Raw genomic sequence first — 21500 nt, forward strand, 5'->3', positions numbered from 1 at the left:
CATTAATCATGAACACACTTTGATTAATTGTGCAATTTATTTTGAGCGTGCAAGCTCTTTTACGGGAACTGCTACGCAGTCAGTGATCAGATCAATGCTTACATCAGTACAAAAAAGAGTGAGGACACTCCAACTGGTGGTCTCGCTGGCAAATATACCTCTAAAATACATCCTGAAATCACTTTAGATCAAACTAAATTCTATATCTAAAATACATCCTGAAAAAACTTAGGTCAAACTAAATATATTTAGAATACATCCTTAAAGAACTTTGAATGAAACAAAATATATGTAAAATACATCCTGACAAAACTTTAGATAAAACTAAATATTCTATCTAAAATACATCCTGAAAGAACTTTATATAAACTAAATAATTATATTTAAAATACACCCTGAAATAAATTTGGATAAAACTAAATATTATATTTAAAATACATCCTGAAAGAACTTTTAATAAAACGTAGTATTATATTTAAAATACATCCTGAAAGAACTTTAGATCAACTAAAATATTATATTTAAAATACATCCTGCAAAGACTTTAGATAAAACTAAGTATTATATTCAAAATACATCCTGAAAAAACTTTAGATAAAACTAAATTATATATTTAAAATACATCCTGAAAGAACTTTAGTTAAACAAAAATATTATATTTAAAATGCATCCTGCAAGAACTTTAGATAACAATAAGTATTGTATTTAAAATACATCCTGAAATAACTATAGATAAAACTAAATATTATATCTAAAATATATCTTGAAAGAACTTTAGATAAAACTAAATATTATATTTAAAATACATCCTGAAATAACTATAGATAAAACTAAATATGATATCTAAAATACATCCTGAAATAACTTTAGATAAAACTAAATATTACATCTAAAATACATCCTGAAATAACTTTTGATAAACCTAAATATTATATCTAAAATACATCCTGAAATAACTTTAGATAAAACTAAATATTATATCCATAATACATCCTGAAAAAACCTTAGATAAAACTAAATATTATATTAAAAATACATCCTGAATGAACTTTAGATAAAACTTAATATTATATCTAAAATACATACTGAAAGAACTTAGGTCAAACTAAATATTACATCTAAAATACATCCTGAAAGAACTTAAGATAAAACTAAATATTATATCTAAAATACTTCCTGAAAGAACTTTAGATAAAACTAAATATTATATCCAAAATAAATCCTGAAAGAACTTTAGATACCACTAAATATTCAATTTAAAATACGTCCTGAAAGAACTTTAGATAAACGTAAATATTTAAAACACATAATGAAAGAACTTTAGATAAAACCAAATATTATATTTAAAATAAATCCTGAAACAACGTTAAATAAAACTAAATCCATCCATCCATTTTCTACCGCTTGTCCCTTTCGGGGCCGCGGGGGGTGCTGGAGCCTATACCAGCTGCAAATTATATTTAAAAAAACATCCTGAAAGAACATTAGATAAAACTTAATATTATATTTGAAATAGATCCCGAAATAACTTTTGATAAAACGTAATATTATATGTAAAATGCATCCTGAAACAACGTAGGTAAAACTAAATAATATATCTAAAATACATCCTAAAAGAACTTTAGATTAAAAAATATATTATATTTAACATAAGTCCTGAAAGAACTTTAGATAAAACTTAATATTATATCTAAAATACATCCTGAAAGAACTTTAGATAAAACTAAATATTATATCTAAAATACATCCTGAAAGAACATTAGATAAAACTAAATATTATATCCAAAATACTTCCTGAAAGAACTTTAGACAAAACTAAATATTATATCTAAAATACATCCGGAAAGAACTTTAGATAAAACTAAATGTTATATTTAAAATACATTCTGAAAGAACTTTAAATAAAACTAAATAGAATATTTAAAATACATCCTGAAATAACTTTAGATAAAACTGTTACATTCAAGTAAAACGTTTAAAAATGTTCCTGGATGACATTTCCTTAGTTGTTGATTAATTCTGTTTCAGCTACCTTGTTTGTGTTCTTAGTTGCCATGGCTGCTGATTTTTGTCACCTGCCTCGGATTAGTTGTTGGGATGTTCACTTGCCTGTGCCTCGCGCCACACTCTGCCTGGCAGTCTTGTTTTTTCTGAAAAAAAAGTTTGCAAAACCATGCCACCCCGACGTGACAACAATGTCTTAATGTCTTATTGATTTAGAGCATTTAGTGATTTATTTGAACTATTATTTTTCCTGGAGGAACAGATCAAACTAAGTTTATATTCAATTATTTTCAGAAAAAAATTTGAATTACCTTTCGAAGTTCTCAAAGTGATACAGGGTCCGTCTGATACTGTACATCAGTAATTCCTATCCGCGAAGGGCCGCCAAAAAATGTGTGTTTCTCAGCTGCGGTCCCTATGGGCCGCGTCGGTACTCAATTGTAATACACTTTTCCTTCTTGTGGCAGTAATGACAACATCAAACAAACAGAAGTCTGGAGCTAAAGTCATAAAGAAGTTTGTTAAACTGCACTTTTTTTGGAATGTTGCCTATCGTTCACAATCATTAAGAGAAAGAAGAACACGTATGTCTTTGTTTTTTAATTAGGATTTTAAAGATGATAAACGCTTGGAAGCTGCAGCTAATGAAAGTCATCATTGAAGCTTTCAAAGCCTCTAAAACAACTTCAAAACCCTCCATCAATATTTAATGTAACAACAGACACCTTCATAACAATATGTAATATGTTTTATATACACACTGCAAGTATATATATATATATATATTAGAGATGCGCGGATAGGCAATTATTTCATCCGCAACCGCGTCAGAAAGTCGTCAACCATCCGCCATCCACCCGATGTAACGTTTGATCAGAACTGCACCCGCCCGCCATCCGCCCGTTGTTATATATCTAATATTAATAAAAAAATAAAAAAAGGGTGAAAACTACGCGAATTGCACCTTGTGCAGACAAGATTTTTCGATCGGACACGGAGGAATTAGCGATGTAAAAGACCACGTTGGGACAAAAAAACACAAGTCTAATGCCGTTGCTAGCGATACAAGTGGAAAACTTTCAAGGTTTTTCGTCGCCCAAACAGATTCTTTGGATGTGATAAATGCCAAAGTTTTATTTACGAAGGCAATAATTGAGCATGGACTTCCAATCGCACTGGCTGATCACATGGGACAGTTAATAATGTAATGCAACCTTTAAAAATCATTACGCGGTGATCGCGATCCCAAAAATAAACTTTTCTTGCATGATAATGTCCAGAAAAATTCGCTTTATATTACTATAGAGTCCTTTTAACGAATGAGTTTGATGGTTTATCACAAACCTTAGGTGGGTTGTTACACACTCCTTAGCGGGTTCCGACTTCCATGGCCACCGTCCTGCTCTCTATATCAACCAGGGTGAGCCCCACCCCTTTCGTGAGCGCACTGCGCGCGGAGTGACCCCTGTTACGCGCCCCCGGCAACAGGGGTGGCAAGCAGGTAAGCTGCGCGGGCGGAGCGCGCGGAGTGACCCATGTTACGAGCCCCCGGGCCACGGGGGTGGCGGGCAGGTAAGCTGCTTACCTGCTGCGCGTGACGCCGGCCGCGGCGAAAGCGGACGAGGCGGGGTGTCGGTGCGGTGGGCGCGGTAGTGACCCTGGACGTGCGTCGGGCCCTTCTCGCGGATCGCCTCAGCTACGGCTCCTGGTGGGGCCCTCTCGGGGGAAGTGGCCTCGGTCCCGGACCCCGGCGAGGCGTCCCTTCTCCGCTCCGTAAAAGTGTCCATCTCTTTTCTTTTTTTTTCTTCTGTTGTGGCATATGCAGCAGGTGCCTGCTCGTTTTTCGTATGTGGGTAACAACATTTAACTATGTATATATATTTCCGAATTGGTTTAACTGCCACCCGCAAAAAAAAAAAAAAAAAAAAAAAATCTAATTAATCCGCCCGACCCGACCCGCGAGCGGATAAAATCTTATTTTTTTTTATTTCATCTGCCCGATCCGCGGATAATCCGCGGACTCCGCGGTTGTGTTCGCAAACCGCGCATCTCTAAAATATATATATATATATATATATATATATATATATATATATATATATATATATATATATATATATATATATATATATATATATATATATAACACGATCGGATTAAGGTGTTTCCATGGGCTGTAGGAGGCTTATTTAGAACAGAACTATTTGAGAAATCGGACTCATTTAGTGCATGGACACATACTGACTGATGTCATGTGTTGTTACGGAGATGCCAGCATTTGGTGTAATCCAGTAGAGCTCTTTTTGCGCACTTTTGTCTGAACTGGATACTGGACAAGGACTGATTTAAGTTTTGCTTTTGATTTTCAGGAGTAATTGCGGGTTTTCATCTGCATCCTGACTTTCAAGCAAATGCACACGTCATTGCACACCAACTATATGACTTTATTGATGAACAAAGGTGTTAAGTGCCAGTCCTTTGTGGCCATATTTCCTTGCTGAGATATAATCAGCCGATGATTTTGTTTTTATGTGAACAGACATATTTTCTAAAACTCCACTCAAGTAGATGGACGTTTTAAAAACACTTGTTGTCCGTCGCTGTTTTAGAGTTGGATTATCTGACAGTTTGAGAGTCACTGGAGGTCACCTGACTTTTGATTGGACCAGAAAGGAGGAGGAAACACTTTAAGTGAGACGGTTGTAGATGTTTTTTCAGGTAAGTGATTGTTGATCAACAACCTCCTCGCAACATCCGGGTAAAAGCTAAAATATTTTATCTCCACCCCGAATGCAGCTGAGATAGGCTGCAGCACTCCCCGCGACCCCGAAAGGGACAAGCGGTAGAAAATGGATTGATGGAGTTTATCTCCACACAACATCTCAATTTTTAACTGTTGTCAAAATATCAGTACATAAGAAGGATAATCGGCAGTTTTGCTAAAGTTTCCCATACAGCAGACCATCACAAGGCCACAGACGCAACCTCTGTCTCTGCTAACTTGTCTTTTCCGCGTGTCATGTCTACAACAAGAGCGCCTCCACAACTCCTGCTACTCCTTTACATGCGTTTGATCGGAACTACACGCACGCACACACACACACACACACACACACACACACGCACACACAGTCGGGGTGGGGCGGGGGGCGTGGTTGGGGGCGTGGTTAATATATATATTTATAAGAAATACTTGACTTTCAGTGAATTCTAGCTATATATATATATATATATATATATATACATTTTATTACATATATATATATATAAATAAAAGAAATACTTGAATTTCAGTGTTCATTTATTTACACATATACACACACATAACACTCATCTACTCATTGTTGAGTTAAGGGTTGAATTGTCCATCCTTGTTCTATTCTCTGTCACTATTTCAGAACACACACATTATACAAATATACATTATAAAATCAATAAGAAAACGGGAGCTCTAATTTGGGAGTCTGAATTAGCATCAGAAGTTCCTATATAAACATTGCGTACTCACGTCGCCTTTTTGTATTGATTACTGCAGCTGTGCACTGGATTCATTCACAAATACAAACTACAACTCACAAACACTTTAGAGTTAGGCTCCATCATCAGAATGTGTACTTAAACTTATAAAGATCACATGGATATTATTCAGTGAGTTGATTCACCAAAACTAACCTGTTATACAGGAGGAAACAAGCACACAGGACGTTTCAATTGTTCACAGACTGGTCGCACTCATCAGAATGACAAGACACTTCCGGTCTGCAGGTGATAGCATTCAATTGGGAAGAAACCCCCTACTGCCCCCTACTGACCAATGTGAAGACTGATAAATGTGTAATGACAGCTCCAAAAACGAATTCAAACCACAAAATAAAATAAATAAATCAACACAAAAATGTGACACATTATGGGTGGGTCACATATGCATGTACAGTAGATGGCAGTATTGTCCTGTTTAAAAGTGTCACAACATTGCTGTTTACGGCAGACCAACTGCTTTACGGTAGACGAAATGCTGTTGTTGTGTGTTGTTACCGCGCTGGGAGGACGTTATTGAAACTGCCTAACAATAAACCCACATAAGAAACCAAGAACTCGCCCTCGATCATTAGCTGTTTATATTGTGGGAAAGCGGACGTGTGAACAGGCTGTCAACACGTCACTCAGGTCCGCATGGAGCTGGAGGGGGCGTGGCCTCCAGCTCCGCCTGAATTTCGGGAGATTTTCGGGAGAAAATTTGTCCCGGGAGGTTTTCGGGAGAGGCGCTGAATTTCGGGAGTCTCCCGGAAAATGCGGGAGGGTTGGCAAGTATGACAGTATATATACACATACCTACATGTATATACACCACTTCCAAAATCATAACTAGGATTGGTTTCCTTCGATGGTACCGACAAGTGGAATTTCTGTTCTGGGTCCGAGGACTGTTTTGCAGCAACAAATAACGTATCTGTCAACATTCCTTGGATGGACCAATACTCAGGACAATGTGCTTGGTAAATATCTAAGATTGTCTCACTGACCAAGCATTGGTCATTACTCCTATTCAGTAGTACATTTTTAGTACATGTTTACATCTACAGTAACCATCAAAATCTTGACTTTCATACCCACATCACACACATTTTACCTCGTGCAGTACATGGACGATGCACACTAAATATGACTTATTCGTGTGATCTTTTTCTAGCAAGCTTCTCAAGCCCAGGATTTCATTGATTGATTGAGACTTTTATTAGTAGATTGCACAGTACAGTACATAGTCCGTACGATTGACCACTAAATGGTAACACCCGAATAAGTTTTTCAACTTGTTTAAGTTGGGGTCCACGTTAATCAATTCATTTAAGAGGGTTAAACATTTTCATTTGGCAGATTGTAATCTGGTAGGACACATTTCCTATTCTTAGCACAGTTGTCACTGCTAACATAGAACGGAAGAAGAAACTCTGCTTTCGTCACAGTACGAGTCCAAACGACTTCAGCCTGAAGTTCTTGTCAGTCCCAGTTCCAAACAAAGAACAAACATATCGCATATTCCGTATGGAAAACCAACTAGCGCCACTTTGCTTTCTTGCAGCTCTTTCTGATTCTGGGAATCATTTCCCTGTTGGAGAACATCCTGGTCATCACAGCCATTGTGAAGAACAAGAACCTTCATTCTCCCATGTACTTCTTTGTGTGCAGGTAACGACTCAACTTTTGAACCCACATCCAACAATACACACTACATTTACCTTTTTAACACACATTCAACAATACACACCACATTTACCTTTTTAACACATATCCAACTATACACACCACATTTACCTTTAGAACACGCATCCAACAATACACACCACATTGACATTTGAACACACATCCAACAATACATACCACATTGACTTTTTTAACACATTTCCAACAATGCACACCACATTTACCTTTTTAACACATAGCCAACAATACACACCACATTTATCTTTTGAACACACATCCAACAATATACACCACATTTACTTTTGAACACACATCCAACAATACACACCACATTGACTTTTAACACACATCCAACAATACACACCACATTTACCTTTTTAACACACGTCTGACACTACACACTACATTTACCTTTTAACACCCATCCGACAATACACACAAAAGTTACCTTTTTAACACCCATCCGACAATACACACTACATTTACTTTATAACACACATCCAACAATACACACCACATTTACCTTTTTAACACACATCCAACAATACATACCAATTTGACTTAACACACATCCAACAATACACACCTCATTTACTTATAAATAAAGTTGATTTGATTTGATTTTGAACACACTTTCAACCATACACACCAAATGTACCTTTTTAACACACACCCAACAGTACACACCACATTTACCTTTTGAACACACATCCAACAATATACACCACATTTACTTTTGAACACACATCCAACAATACACACCACATTGACTTTTGACACACATCCAACAATACACACCACATTTACCTTTTTAACACACATCTGACACTACACACTACATTTACCTTTTAACACCCATCCGACAATACACACCAAAGTTACCTTTTTAACACCCATCCGACAATACACACTACATTTACTTTATAACACACATCCAACAATACACACCACATTTACCTTTTTAACACACATCCAACAATACACACCTCATTTACTTTTGAACACACTTTCAACCATACACACCAAATTTACCTTTTTAACACACACCCAACAGTACACACCACATTTACCTTTTTAACACACATCCAACAATACTCACCACATTTACCTTGTTAACACACATCCAACAATACTCACCACATCTACCTTTTTACACACATACAACAATACACACCACATTGACTTTTGAAAACACATCCGACAATACACACCACATTTACCCTTTTAACACACATCCAACAATACACACCACATTGACTTTTGAACACACATCCACATTATTATCCTGGTATCAAGGATTGTGGTAGTTAACAGGTATCGGTACTGTCATGATCTGTTCCTGCCAGATCTTGTCTTATTTTTGTCAGGCTTGGACAAAGGAAGGGACTCAGATGCAGAGATGTGATTCCAAATAAAGCTTTTATTTTGAAAAACTCTTTAAACCTCCAGAGCCGAGTAAATTCAAATACTATGAAAAGACAAAAATAGCTGTCGACAAAATGTTCCAAAAGGGAAAAACCGAAAATCACTCCAGAAGGAGGAAATACAAAAATAAGGACAATTATAATTAGCACCGTATCTGTTATCAAAAAACTTTAACAAAAAACGCTCCAACAGGAGGAAGAAAATAAAGACTATAAAACTTAACTACTCTAATAAATGTAAACAAAAAATCACTCAAAAAACTTTGAGGAAAAAATCTTTAAGGAAAAATTATAACTCACCACTAGTGATGGGTCCGGCAACACCGATGCATCGGCGCATGCGTCGAGCTCAAAGAGCGAAACCCTGTGTCGGTGCGCGTACTGCTTTTAGAAAGTCACGTGACCGATCATGAGCTGTTTTGGTCACGTGACCGATACGCGAACTGTGTCGCACTGACGCCTCCTCTGTGCCCTGTGAGCGGCTCTTTTCTACAGCCGGAGAAATAATAACTAAGAAGAGAAAGCGTCTAAAATTGAATACGTTGGAAAAACTGTTTTTTTTTTTTTAAATAAAAATGTGTAAAAAAAATAAAATAATAATTTCCAGGTCCACAAGCATCCTCATTCACAACACGTTCTCTTAGATTTCCATGTTATGATACATGTTCACATTATTTATTGACTGTATCTAAAAAAGACAAAAAATATATTTTTATTTAAATGAAGTTATGAAATAATCCTAAATGAAATACAATGACTTGGTTTATATTATTGTATATACTAGGTCAGTGGTTCTCAACCTTTTTTCAGCAATGTACCCCCTGTGAATTTTTTTGTAATTCAAGTACCCCCTAATCAGAGCAAAGCATTTTTGGTTGAAAAAAAAAAGATGAAGTAAAATACAGCACTATGTCATCAGTTTCTGATTTATTAAATTGTATAACAGTGCAAAATATTGCTCATTTGTAGTGGTCTTTCTTGAACTATTTGGAAAAAAAGATATAAAAATAGCTAAAAACTTGTTGAAAAATAAACAAGTGATTCAATTATAAATAAAGATTTCTACACCTAGAAGTAATAATCAACTTAAAGTGCCCTCTTTGGGGATTGTATTAGAGCTCCATCTGGATTCATGAACTTAATTCTAAACATTTCTTCACAAAAAAAAAAATCTTTAACATCAATATTTATGGAACATGTCCACAAAAAATCTAGCTGTCAACACTGAATATTGCATTGTTGCATTTCTTTTCACAGTTCTTTTTGACAGACATTTTAGTGACAAACCTGAGCTTGTGCTTCACGGAGTTTATGAACTTACATTCATATTTTGTTGAAGTATTATTCAATAAATATATTTATAAAGGATTTTTGAATTGTTGCTATTTTTAGAATATTTTTTTAAAATCTCACGTACCCCTTGGCATACCTTCAAGTACCCCCAGGGGTACGCGTACCCCCATTTGAGAACCACTGTACTAGGTCATAAAATCAGTGTCAGTTGAGTCGGTCCATAGGTTGCCTGTAGGGATTTTTAATGTCCAGCAGATGTCAGTATTTAGTGACACAGTATCGACACAGTATCAATACAGTTTTGCAATGTGTCGAAACGCTTCATGAGGCCTCATCAACCCATCACTACTCACCACTGCGGTAGAAAAAGGTAGAATAACAAAAGTCGCTCTGAGGGAGGAAAAAAGTTAATTCAAAATTACAGCGTGGGATATTCTGGAAGCAAGGACGTAGACGTGGGACAAGGCAAGGCATGGACATGAACATGAACATGGAACGCAAGACAGGCACGAAAGCTCGAGACAATCTGGCACAGAACAAGGGGAGGCATAGGCTTATAAAGAACATGAGGGTAATGGGAAACAGGTGGAAACAATCAAGGGTCAGGAATGACGTCAGACTGGTGACACAAGAGGAAGGACCCGTGATCTGAAACAAGAGGAGTTGCTTTTCAAAATAAAACATGTAAATCATAAGATAGAAAAAACCAAGACAAGACTTCCCTCACCGCGGTGTGACAATTTTGAGTTTATTGGTGTTTTCCTGGGCAGCACAGTGGAGGAGGGGTTAGTGCGTCTGCCTCACAATACGAAGGTCCTGAGTAGTCCTGAGTTCAATCCCAGGCTCGGGATCTTTCTGTGTGGAGTTTGCATGTTCTCCCCGTGACTGCGTGGGTTCCCTCCGGGTACTCCGGCTTCCTCCCACCTCCAAAGACATGCACCTGGGGATAGGTTGATTGGCAACATTAAATTGGCCCTAGTGTGTGAATGTGAGTGTGAATGTTGTCTGTCTATCTGTGTTGGCCCTGTGATGAGGTGGTGACTTGTCCAAGGTGTACACCGCCTTCTGCCCGATTGTAGCTGAGATAGGCTCCAGCGACCCCGCGACCCCGAAAGGAATAAGCGATAGAAAATGGATGGATGGATGGTGTTTTCCTGTGTTTAGAGTCTTAGTTCCTGTCTTGTGCTTTTTTTTGGTGGCACTTCCGTTTTTTGTGTGTGTTTCCTGCAGCACCTTCACGGCCGCCTCTGAGCGCTATTCCCTGCACCTGCTCTGTGTTAACTATTTGCGTTGTGCAAATGCTACCATTTTTGTCGTGTCATGTTTGTTATTGAATGTGGACTAGAGATGCGCGGTTTGCGGGCACAACCGCGGAGTCCGCGGATTATCCGCGGATCGGGCGGATGAAATTAAAAAAAATTAGATTTTATCCGCGGGTCGGGTCGGGTCGGGTGGTTGAAATAAAAAAAAATTAGATTTTAAATAGATTCAGGCGGGTGACAGTTAAACCAATTTGAAAATATATATACATAGTTAAATGTTGTTACCCACATACGAAAAACGAGCAGGCACCTGCAGCATATGCCACAACAGAAGAAAAAAAAGAAAAAGAGATGGACACTTTTACGGAGCGGAGAAGGGACGCCTCGCCGGGGTCCGGGACCGAGGCCCCTTCCCCCGAGAGGGCCCCACCGGGAGCCGTAGCTGAGGCGATCCGCGAGAAGGGCCCGACGCACGTCCAGGGTCACCACCGCGCCCACCGCACCGACACCCCGCCTCGTCCGCCTTCGCCGCGGCCGGCGTCACGCGCAGCAGGTAAGCAGCTTACCTGCCCGCCACCCCCGTGGCCGGGGGCTCGTAACAGGGGTCACTCCGCACGCTCCGCCCGCGCAGCTTACCTGCCCGCCACCCCCATTGCCGGGGGCGCGTAACAGGGGTCACTCCGCGCGCAGTGCGCTCACGAAAGGGGTGGGGCTCACCCTGGTTGATATAGACAGCAGCTGGACGGTGGCCATGGAAGTCGGAACCCGCTAAGGAGTGTGTAACAACCCACCTGCCGAATCAACTAGCCCTGAAAATGGGTGGCGCTGGAGCGTCGGGCTCATACGCGGCCGTCGCCGGCAGCGAGACGCGCTTGGAGGTGCGCTCAGCGCGGCTCTCATATGATTGCGCACTGGTGTGCGTCTGGGTCGTGACAGCGTGGCACGCGAATGTCTGCACTGCATTGGATCAGTCTCCTTTCTTTAACAGGCAAAAGCTTTATAACCTCACTAATGCCTTGCATCGTCTATATTAGATATATAACAACGGGCGGGTGCGGGCGGATGCGGTTCTGATCAAATGTTACATCGGGTGGATGGCGGATGGTTGACGACTTTCTGATGCGGTTGCGGATGAATTAATTGCCTATCCGCGCATCTCTAATGTGGACGCTTCTCCTGCCACCCGTCGGATCCAGTAAGTTTTTGCAGTGCTCCAGCATTCAGTTTTTGTTGACCTTGTAGGCTGTCCAGTTTAGTTTTGTTCTGCAAAACATTCCTTATGCCTCTGTTCCTTTTCCTTAGCGTCACTCAAATTAGTTTTTTGTCATGACATTAAATACTTTTTACCTTCACATTGCCTCCTCGGCTTTTCTGCCCTCTTGTGAACGTGCGCCGTCATGCGACCCATGCCTCACAGGCACCAACTAATAAAATCCTGCTATGCTGACAACCCTACTACTATGATTTTTTTATACAATTATTAAACATTTAAAACAACAAGTTTGTTAAACGAGATGATTTGTTATTTAGTGACATGACTTTGAGGAGCAGCGCCAGGGAGTGCCAGGGAGTTGCTCCGCAGGTGGACCAAGCCGCCAACATTCCAGAAAACTGCCTATCAATAACTATAAATTAAAATGACTTAACTTCTGCTGATTGGAGTTAGCGTTGCTCTGGTGTATCGACAAATTGAAAGATGCTGGCAGCCGTTTAAAGTACACTAAAGCTGCCACAAATGATTGGAGGATGAGGGCAGAAGTGTGCACGGGCACTCACTTTTGCTATTTTGGACTATATTGCAAATTTGACAACATCTTGGAGACGTCGGCTGCTCTGATGGTGAAGTGTGATGCATTTGAGGACCAGAAATAGACAATAAAGTGAAAAGTTGTAATTTATTTTTGCTCGCTCAAACACAAACATTTTTAATCTGGATTGTTTTCCCTGGCTTCAAGCGACGTAGCAAGGTCGTTACTTCGAGACTCCCCCAGAGGACAGTGCAGTGAAGAAGCAACAAATTCCATCCCTATCTCTCATCCACGAAAAACACACGCCACACACACACACACGTATCCCACCCCCCATCCGACGCCTTCGACACTTCACCCCACGTGGTATGACGGAACACCCCTCGTTGCAAGTCTAAAGTTGTTTGTCGTGAAAGGTACAGTCGCGATCAAAAGTTTTACATGCACTTGTAAAGAACACAATGTCATGGCAGTCTTGAGTTTCCAATAATTTCTAGAACTCTTATTTTTTTGTGATAGCGTGATTGGAGCACATACTTGTTGGTCACAAAAAACATTCGTGAAATTTGGTTCTTTTATGAATTTATTATGGGTCTACTGAAAATGTGACCAAATCTGCTGGGTCAAAAGTATTCATGCAGCAATGTTAATATTTGGTTACATGTCCCTTGGCAAGTTTCACTGCAATAAGGCGCTATCCACAGGCTTCTGGCAAGCTTCTGTATGAATTTTGGACCACTCCTCTTGACAAAAATGGTGCAGTTCAGCAAAATGTGTTGGTTTTCTGACATGAACTTGTTTCTTCAGCATTGTCCACACGTTTAAGTCAGGACTTTTGGAAGGCCATTCTAAAACCTTCATTCTAGCCTGATTTAGCCATTCCTTTACCACTTTTGACGTGTGTTTGGGGTCATTGTCCTGTTGGAACACCCAACTGCACCTAAGACCCAACCTCCGGGCTGATGATTTTAGGTTGTCCTGAAGAATTTGGAGGTAATCCTCCTTTTTTCAGTGTCCCATTTACTCTCTGTAAAGCACCAGTTCCATTGGCATCAAAACAGGCCCAGAGCATAATACTACCACCACCATGCTTGACGGTGGGAGTGGTGTTCCTGGGATTAAAGGCCTCACCTTTTCTTCTCCAAACATATTGCTGGGTATTGTGGCCAAACAGCTCAATTTTTGTTTCATCTGACATCACATGGACAAAGATAAGACCTTCTGGAGGAAAGTCCTGTGGTCAGATTGCTGTATGTATACTTTTGACCCAGAAGATTTGGTCACATTTTCAGTAGACCCATAATAAATTCATAAAAGAACCAAACTTCATGAATGTTTTTTGTGACCAACAAGTATGTGCTCCAATCACTCTATCACAAAAAATAAGAGTTGTAGAAAGTATTTGAAACTCAAGACAGCCATGGCATTATGTTTTTTACAAGTGTATGTAAACTTTTGATCCCAACTGTATATGTGCTTGGTTATGGAGTTGTTTTCTCACTCCATACTCATCGTTCAGTCGTACTGAATATAATATCTTATAATAAATATATATAATAAAGAAAGTGCGGAGATGACACGCAGACAAACGTATATCTTTGTTATGTATAACGTTTGGCCGTATCATAACCAAAATCAAAAGCAAATTGTTATGATCCGCTGCCCGGATCATATTTTTGTTTACGTTTTCGAGGTACTTGTGTTTTTTGTTAGTTTTGGACTCCTTGAGTGCCTGTTTGTACACCTGTGTTTGTTGCCATGGCTGCTTATTGTTTTCACCTGCCGCGTGTGTTCCCGACGCGCACCTGTTGGTCATCACTGACATTATTATTTAAGCCTGCCTTCCCTGTCATTCTGTCTTGCTTCCTAGTTTGTTTCCATACAACATATGACGACTTTTGTTTCCTGCTCTTGTTATTTGCTAGCTCCCACGCTAGCCCATTTAGTTTTTTGCCTTAAGTGCTATGAGCACCCTTTTCTTTGTTCCTTCTGATTTATTCCGTAGTGATGGGTTGATGAGGCGTCATGAAGCGTTTCGACACATTGCAAAATTGTATTGATACTGTGTCGATACTGTGTCACTAAATACTGACATCTGCTGGACATTAAAAATCCCTACAGGCAACCTATGGACCGACTCAACTGACACTGATTTTATGCCCTAGTACAGGGGTCACCAACCTTTTTGAAACCAAAAACTACTTCTTGGGTACTGATTAATGCGAAGGGCTACCAGTTTGATACACACTTAAATAAATATATTGTCATTTGTAAGTTACATGTAAGTGTGATTTAAACAAGAATAGCTAAATAAATAAATTTATATATATAAAAAAAATGGGTATTTCTGTCTGTCATTCTGTCGTACATTTTTTTTTCCTTTTACGGAAGGTTTTTTGTAGAGAATAAATGATGAAAAAAACACTTAATTGAACGGTTTAAAAAAGGAGAAAACACGAAAAAAATTAAAATAAAATTTTGAAACATGGTTTATCTTCAATTTCGACTCTTTAAAATTCAAAATTCAACCGACAAAAAGAAGAGAAAAACTAGCTAATTTGAATCTTTTTGAAAAAATTAAAAAAAGAATTTATGGAACATCATTATTAATTTTTCCTGATTAAGATACATTTTAGAATTTTGATGACTTGTTTTAAATTGGTTAAAATCCAATCTGCACTTTGTTAGAATATATAACAAATTGGACCAAGCTATATTTCTAACAAAGACAAATCAGTATTTCTTCTAGATTTTCCAGAACAAAAATTTTAAAAGAAATTCAAAATACTTTGAAATAAGATTTAAATTTGATTCTACAGATTTTCTAGATTTGCCAGAATATTTTTTCTGAATTTTAATCATAGTAAGTTTGAAGAAATATTTCACAAATATTCTTCGTCGAAAAACCAAAAGCTAAAATATTTATTATTCTTTACAATAAAAAATAAATAAATTTACTTGAACATTGATTTAAATTGTCAGGAAAGAAGAGGAAGACATTTAAAAGGTAAAAAGATATATTTGTTTAAAAATCCTAAAATCACTTTTAAGGTTGTATTTTTTCTCTAAAATTGTATTTCTAAAAGTAATAAGAAGCAAAGTAAAAAATAAATGAATTTATTTAAACAAGTGAAGACCCATCCATCCATCCATTTTCTACCGCTTATTCCAAGTGAAGACCAAGTCTTTAAAATATTTTCTTGGATTTTCAAATTCTATTTGAGTTTTGTCTCTTTTAGAATTAAAAATGTCGAGCAAAGCGAGACCAGCTTGCTAGTAAATAAATAAAATTAAAAAAATAGAGGCAGCTCACTGGTAAGTGCTGCTCTTTGAGCTATTTTTAGAACAGGCCAGCGGGCGACTGATCTGGTCCTTACGGGCTACCTGGTGACCGCGGGCACCGCGTTGGTGACCCCTGCCCTAGTATATACAATAATATAAACCAAGTCATTGTATTTCATTTAGGATTATTTCATATCTCCATTTAAATAAAAATATATTTGTATCTTTTTTAGATACAGTCAATAAATAATGTGAACATGTATCATAACATGGAAATCTAAGAGAACGTGTTGTGGATGATTGTAGACTGGGAATTTTTTTAATTTAATTTTTTTACACATTTTTATAAAAAAAAAGAAAGTTTTTCCGACGTATTACATTTTAGACGATTTCTCTTAGTTATTATTTCTCCGGCTGTAGAAAAGACACGCTCACAGGGCACAGAGGAGGCGTCAGTGCGACACAGTTCGCGTATCGGTCACGTGACCAAAACAGCTCATGATCGGTCACGTGACTTTCTAAAAGCGGTACGCGCACCGACACAGGGTTTCGCTCTATGAGCTCGACGCATGCGCCGATGCATCGGTGTTGCCGGACCCATCACTATTATTCCGTAAATAAATCTTTTTTTTTACCTTCACGCTGTGTCCGAAGTCCGTTGCATCCTGAGAGACGAAAACCCCGCATCACCATGCGACCCGGTCGTCACACAAATGCTGCAGAAAGTGAGGTACTACTGCAGTATACAAAATGTATGAAATATTGTTCTTCTGTGGCTTTGACAGTTTGGCAGTAGCGGACATGTTGGTGAGCGTGTCCAACTCTTGGGAAACGGTGGTCATTTACCTGCTCAACAATCGACAGCTGGTGGTGGAGGAACACTTCATCCGACACATGGACAACGTCTTCGACTCCATGATCTGCATCTCTGTGGTGGCCTCCATGTGTAGTCTGGTGGCCATCGCAGTGGACAGGTAACCTTCAAACCATCTCCTTTCTAAAACGTCATAGCTGCAGATGTTTGGAATCTCACCTTGTGTTTCCATGTTGATGAAAAGTTAGGGCGGGGATAGCAGGACTATCCAGGGTGGGGGGCAGGTGGAGCCTGATATTTGGCTATGTTGGGAGTTTGTCTCTCCCTACCCTCCTGGAGATCTCCACCTGGTGGGGACTGGCTGACTGTGCGCATGCGGGTGCACCACATAACAGGACGCCAAAGCAGAGACCGAGGCAAAGTGCAATTAAACAATTCATGGAGAAATAGTGAAGATAGATGTGAAGAAACTCGAGAGTAAATACGGTAAGAAGCAAAAGTTGTGTCGCCGTGTCATACGGAAAGCAAAAAAAAACAAAAGAAGGGCTACTCTAAGCCACACTATTAATAAAAAGGAAAGGTAGTGAACACAAGTGGGAGTGGAAAACTGAACTCAGTACAGGAACATACTAAATAAACCCTGTACGCATTACAGGAAAACACAAAAAGCACTTATACTATTTACAGTAGCATACAAAAAACACTTGTACTCATTACAGGATGAGGAAACCGGATGTTGCGACTACGCATCTCCTACCGCTGGCGGGCCACATCTTTTCCTGCGCAGACGAATTACGTAGCTCGACCAAAGATTACGTAAAAGTAGCAAACTGGTCACCTTGCCGTTTAGACTGCAGTCACATTTGAAAAGATCAGATTCTAATCGGATTGGGACTACCCCCCGATGTGGCCTGAATCTGATGGCAAAATATCAGATTACTTTGTAGCGTTTAGACCCGGGGGTCCAAACTTCTTGACTTTGGGGTCGCTTTGGACTTAAAAATATTTGGCCTTGAGGCCGACTGCATGTAAAGTAACTACACTCACACAAGCACACACACAAGTGTGTGTATGTGTGTAATATATATATATATCGGGGGCGGCATGGCGTAGTGGGTAGAGCAACCATTCCAGAAACCTGAGGGTTGCAGGTTCGCTCCCCGCCTCTTACCATCCAAAAATCCCTGCCGTTGTGTCCTTGGGCGGGACACTTCACCCTTTGCCCCCGGTGCCACTCACACCGGTGAATTGAATGATGAATGATAGGTGGTGGTCGGAGGGGCCGTTGGCGCAAATTGCAGCCACGCTTCCGTCAGTCTACCCCACGGCAGCTGTGGCTATGAAAGTAGCTTACCACCACCAGGTGTGAATGATTGATGGGTGTTACATGTAAAGCGACTTTGGGTACTTAGAAAAGCGCGATATAAATCCCAGTTATTATTATTATATATATATATATATATATATATATATATATATTAGGGTTGTACTGTATACCAGTACTAGTATAGTATCGCGGTACTAATGAATCAAAAACGGTACTATATTGAAAAGTACCGGTTCGTCATATTTTTTTTTTACAGGCATGACGGCGCGTCGTCGTCACATCGTGACATTGCTGGTTTTACGAGCAGAGGAGCATGTTCGGCAGCGCACAATCACGGCGTACACACCGTGTAGACAGAAAAGGGAGAAAGGACGCATTTTGACTTAAAAGCTAACGATAAAGGTGAAGTTATAACACTGAAACGCCCTCAAGAAGAGGTGCTTTAAAACATGACTAGTTAGTTAGTGGCTAATGTCCATCCGCAATCGGCAGTGTTTTAGCTTCTTCTAAATCACTAATCCTCGCCTCCATGGCGACAAATAAAGTGAGTTTTACAAGTATCATCCCTGCAGGACGAGTAATAGCTAAACATGCTTCACTACACACCGTAGGAGGATACGATAGCTCACCGGCGTCACAATGTAAACAAAGGCCATGGGTGGATCTACACCTGACATCCACTGTAATGATACCAAGTACAAGAGCGTATCTAGTCGATACTATTATGATTACATCAATATTTTGTATCGTCACAAAATGTTTTTTCTTAAAAAAAAAAAAAAAATCATATTATATTCATAAACTCAGGAAATACGTCCCTGGACACATGAGAACTTAAATTCTGACCAATGTATGACCCTGTAACTACTTGTTTTTGGATCGATACCTAAATTTGTGGTATCATCCAAAACTAATGTAAAGTATCCAAACAGAAGAATAAGTGTTTATTAAATTTTAACAAAAGTGTAGATAGAACATGATGAAACAAAAAAAAAACAGATATTTACAGTAAATGAACAAGTAGATTAATAATCAATTTTTACAGCTTGTCCTTTATAATTTTGACAAAATAATAGAATGGAAAATTACACAATATGTTATTGCATACATCAGCAGACAAATTAGGAGCCTTTGTTTGCTTATTTACTACTAAAAAACAAGTTGTTTAGTATGTTCACTATGTTATTTAAGGACAAAATTGTTCTTTGATTGCAATAAGAAACATAAGTTTAATGTACCCTAAGATTTTTAGTTAAAATAAAGCCAATAATGCAAATGTCACAGAAGTATATATATATATATATATATATATATATATATATATATATATATATATATATATATATTATATATAAGGTTGTCTCAATACCAATAAAGTGGACCACAAAAAAAAAAAAAAAAAAAAAAAAATATATATATATATATATATATATATATATATATATATATATATATATATATATATATAATTTTTTTTTTTTTTGTGGTCCACTTTATGTAGGTACCGGTACCAAAATATTGGTATTGAGACAACCTTTATATATATATATATATATATATATATATATATATATATATATATATATATATATTTATTTATATGTATATATATGTATGTATGTATGTATGTATGTATGTGTGGGGAAAAAAAAATCACAAGACTACTTCATCTCTACAGGCCTGTTTCATGAGGGGTTCCCTCAATCATCAGGAGATTTTCCTGATGATTGAGGGAACCCCTCATGAAACAGGCCTGTAGAGATGAAGTAGTCTTGTGATTTTTTTTCCCACACATACATATATTGCGCTCTACTACGGTATCGAGCACTATTTTTTGGATAACCTTAAGACATATATATATATATATATATATATATATATATATATATATATATCTATAGCTCTCTATATATATCTGTATCTATCTCTACCTATCTACCTATCTATCTATGTATCTATACATATGATATTAATTTAACATTAGACAATAGAAGTAAGGGAACTTGTCACACTTAAGAACAAATAGGTCACCCTAAGAGTGCTCTGAAGCACTCGTAGATGTTATTCTTACCTACAAACAAATCCCAGCTAAGAAAACATTGGTGAATACAAAAATCTCCTTAAAAACTTCGTAAGTGGGCCTAAGAACTAAATTTGTTCTTAAGAACAATTGCTGAATGGGGCCCACTGTGTCCATTTAAAAAATAAACACATGACATTGTTCTGACATGATCTTTAATTTTCAACATGCGACCCCGAAAAGGACAAGCGGTAGAAAATGGATGGATGGACCATGCAAAGCTCACCTCGTATCAAATCGTAATGTTTTCAAAAGCATTGTTCGTGAATCGTATCGAGATTCATATCGAATCACCATTTAAGGTAGAGATGCACACCCCTAATATCCCTAATATATATATATATATATATATATATATATATATATATTAGGGCTGCAACTAACGATTCATTTGATAATCAATTAATCTGTCGATTATTACTTCGATTAATCGATTAATAATCGGGTAAAAGAGACAAACTACATTTCTATCTTTTCCAGTATTTTATTGAAAAAAAAACAGCATACTGGCACCATGTTCTGGACATTGGGGATGCAGCATACACCAATAATAACACAGAAATGTAACTCATCAGATCAGAACTGAATCAGATATTGTACACGTTGGTGTTGTGAATAATAAAGGATTCATTTTAGGCTGCCTCTGAATAATAGCATAAAATATTCCAGCACCCTCATAACATTTAGTTATACTAAAGCATCACTCAAATCTAAATATATTTATATAGCTTTATCGGGCCCGGCTACATTGATCCATTATGAAACCAACCTGAGATATTTCTGTCCGTTACGTTTATTCGAAATTGGTAACCGTGCGTTTTCTCTCTCAAAACGAAGTCAAATGTGCCGGAGACACATTATCAGCAACAATGGCATAACTTTAACGTTACTCACAAAAAAGCTGAACTCATGAATGCCTGTTGCCACTATGGACTTAAAAAGTTACGTACAGTGAGTTCCCTTCATCCATGGCTCCAACATGTTTCCTTTTTAGGTGCTCCTGAAGCAATGTTGTACTTCCGTGTCATTTTGTCTTTAAAATAAAGTGTTCCCACACTTTTGAC

The 21500-nt window shown here is 38.1% G+C and overlaps 1 protein-coding gene across 1 annotated transcript in view; it reads left to right on the plus strand.

The window, feature by feature from the left end:
* Positions 1-21500, plus strand: part of LOC133621189 (melanocortin receptor 5-like) — a 39983-nt gene that overhangs the window by 14231 nt on the left and 4252 nt on the right. Inside the window, exons 3-4 of the mRNA XM_061983145.1 lie at positions 7085-7191; positions 17001-17189. Coding sequence (XP_061839129.1) covers positions 7085-7191; positions 17001-17189 — 296 coding nt within the window. The remainder of the gene's footprint in view (positions 1-7084; positions 7192-17000; positions 17190-21500) is intronic.

The sequence above is a fragment of the Nerophis lumbriciformis genome, linkage group LG21 (assembly GCF_033978685.3).
Source record: "Nerophis lumbriciformis linkage group LG21, RoL_Nlum_v2.1, whole genome shotgun sequence".
NCBI classification, from domain to species: domain Eukaryota; kingdom Metazoa; phylum Chordata; class Actinopteri; order Syngnathiformes; family Syngnathidae; genus Nerophis; species Nerophis lumbriciformis.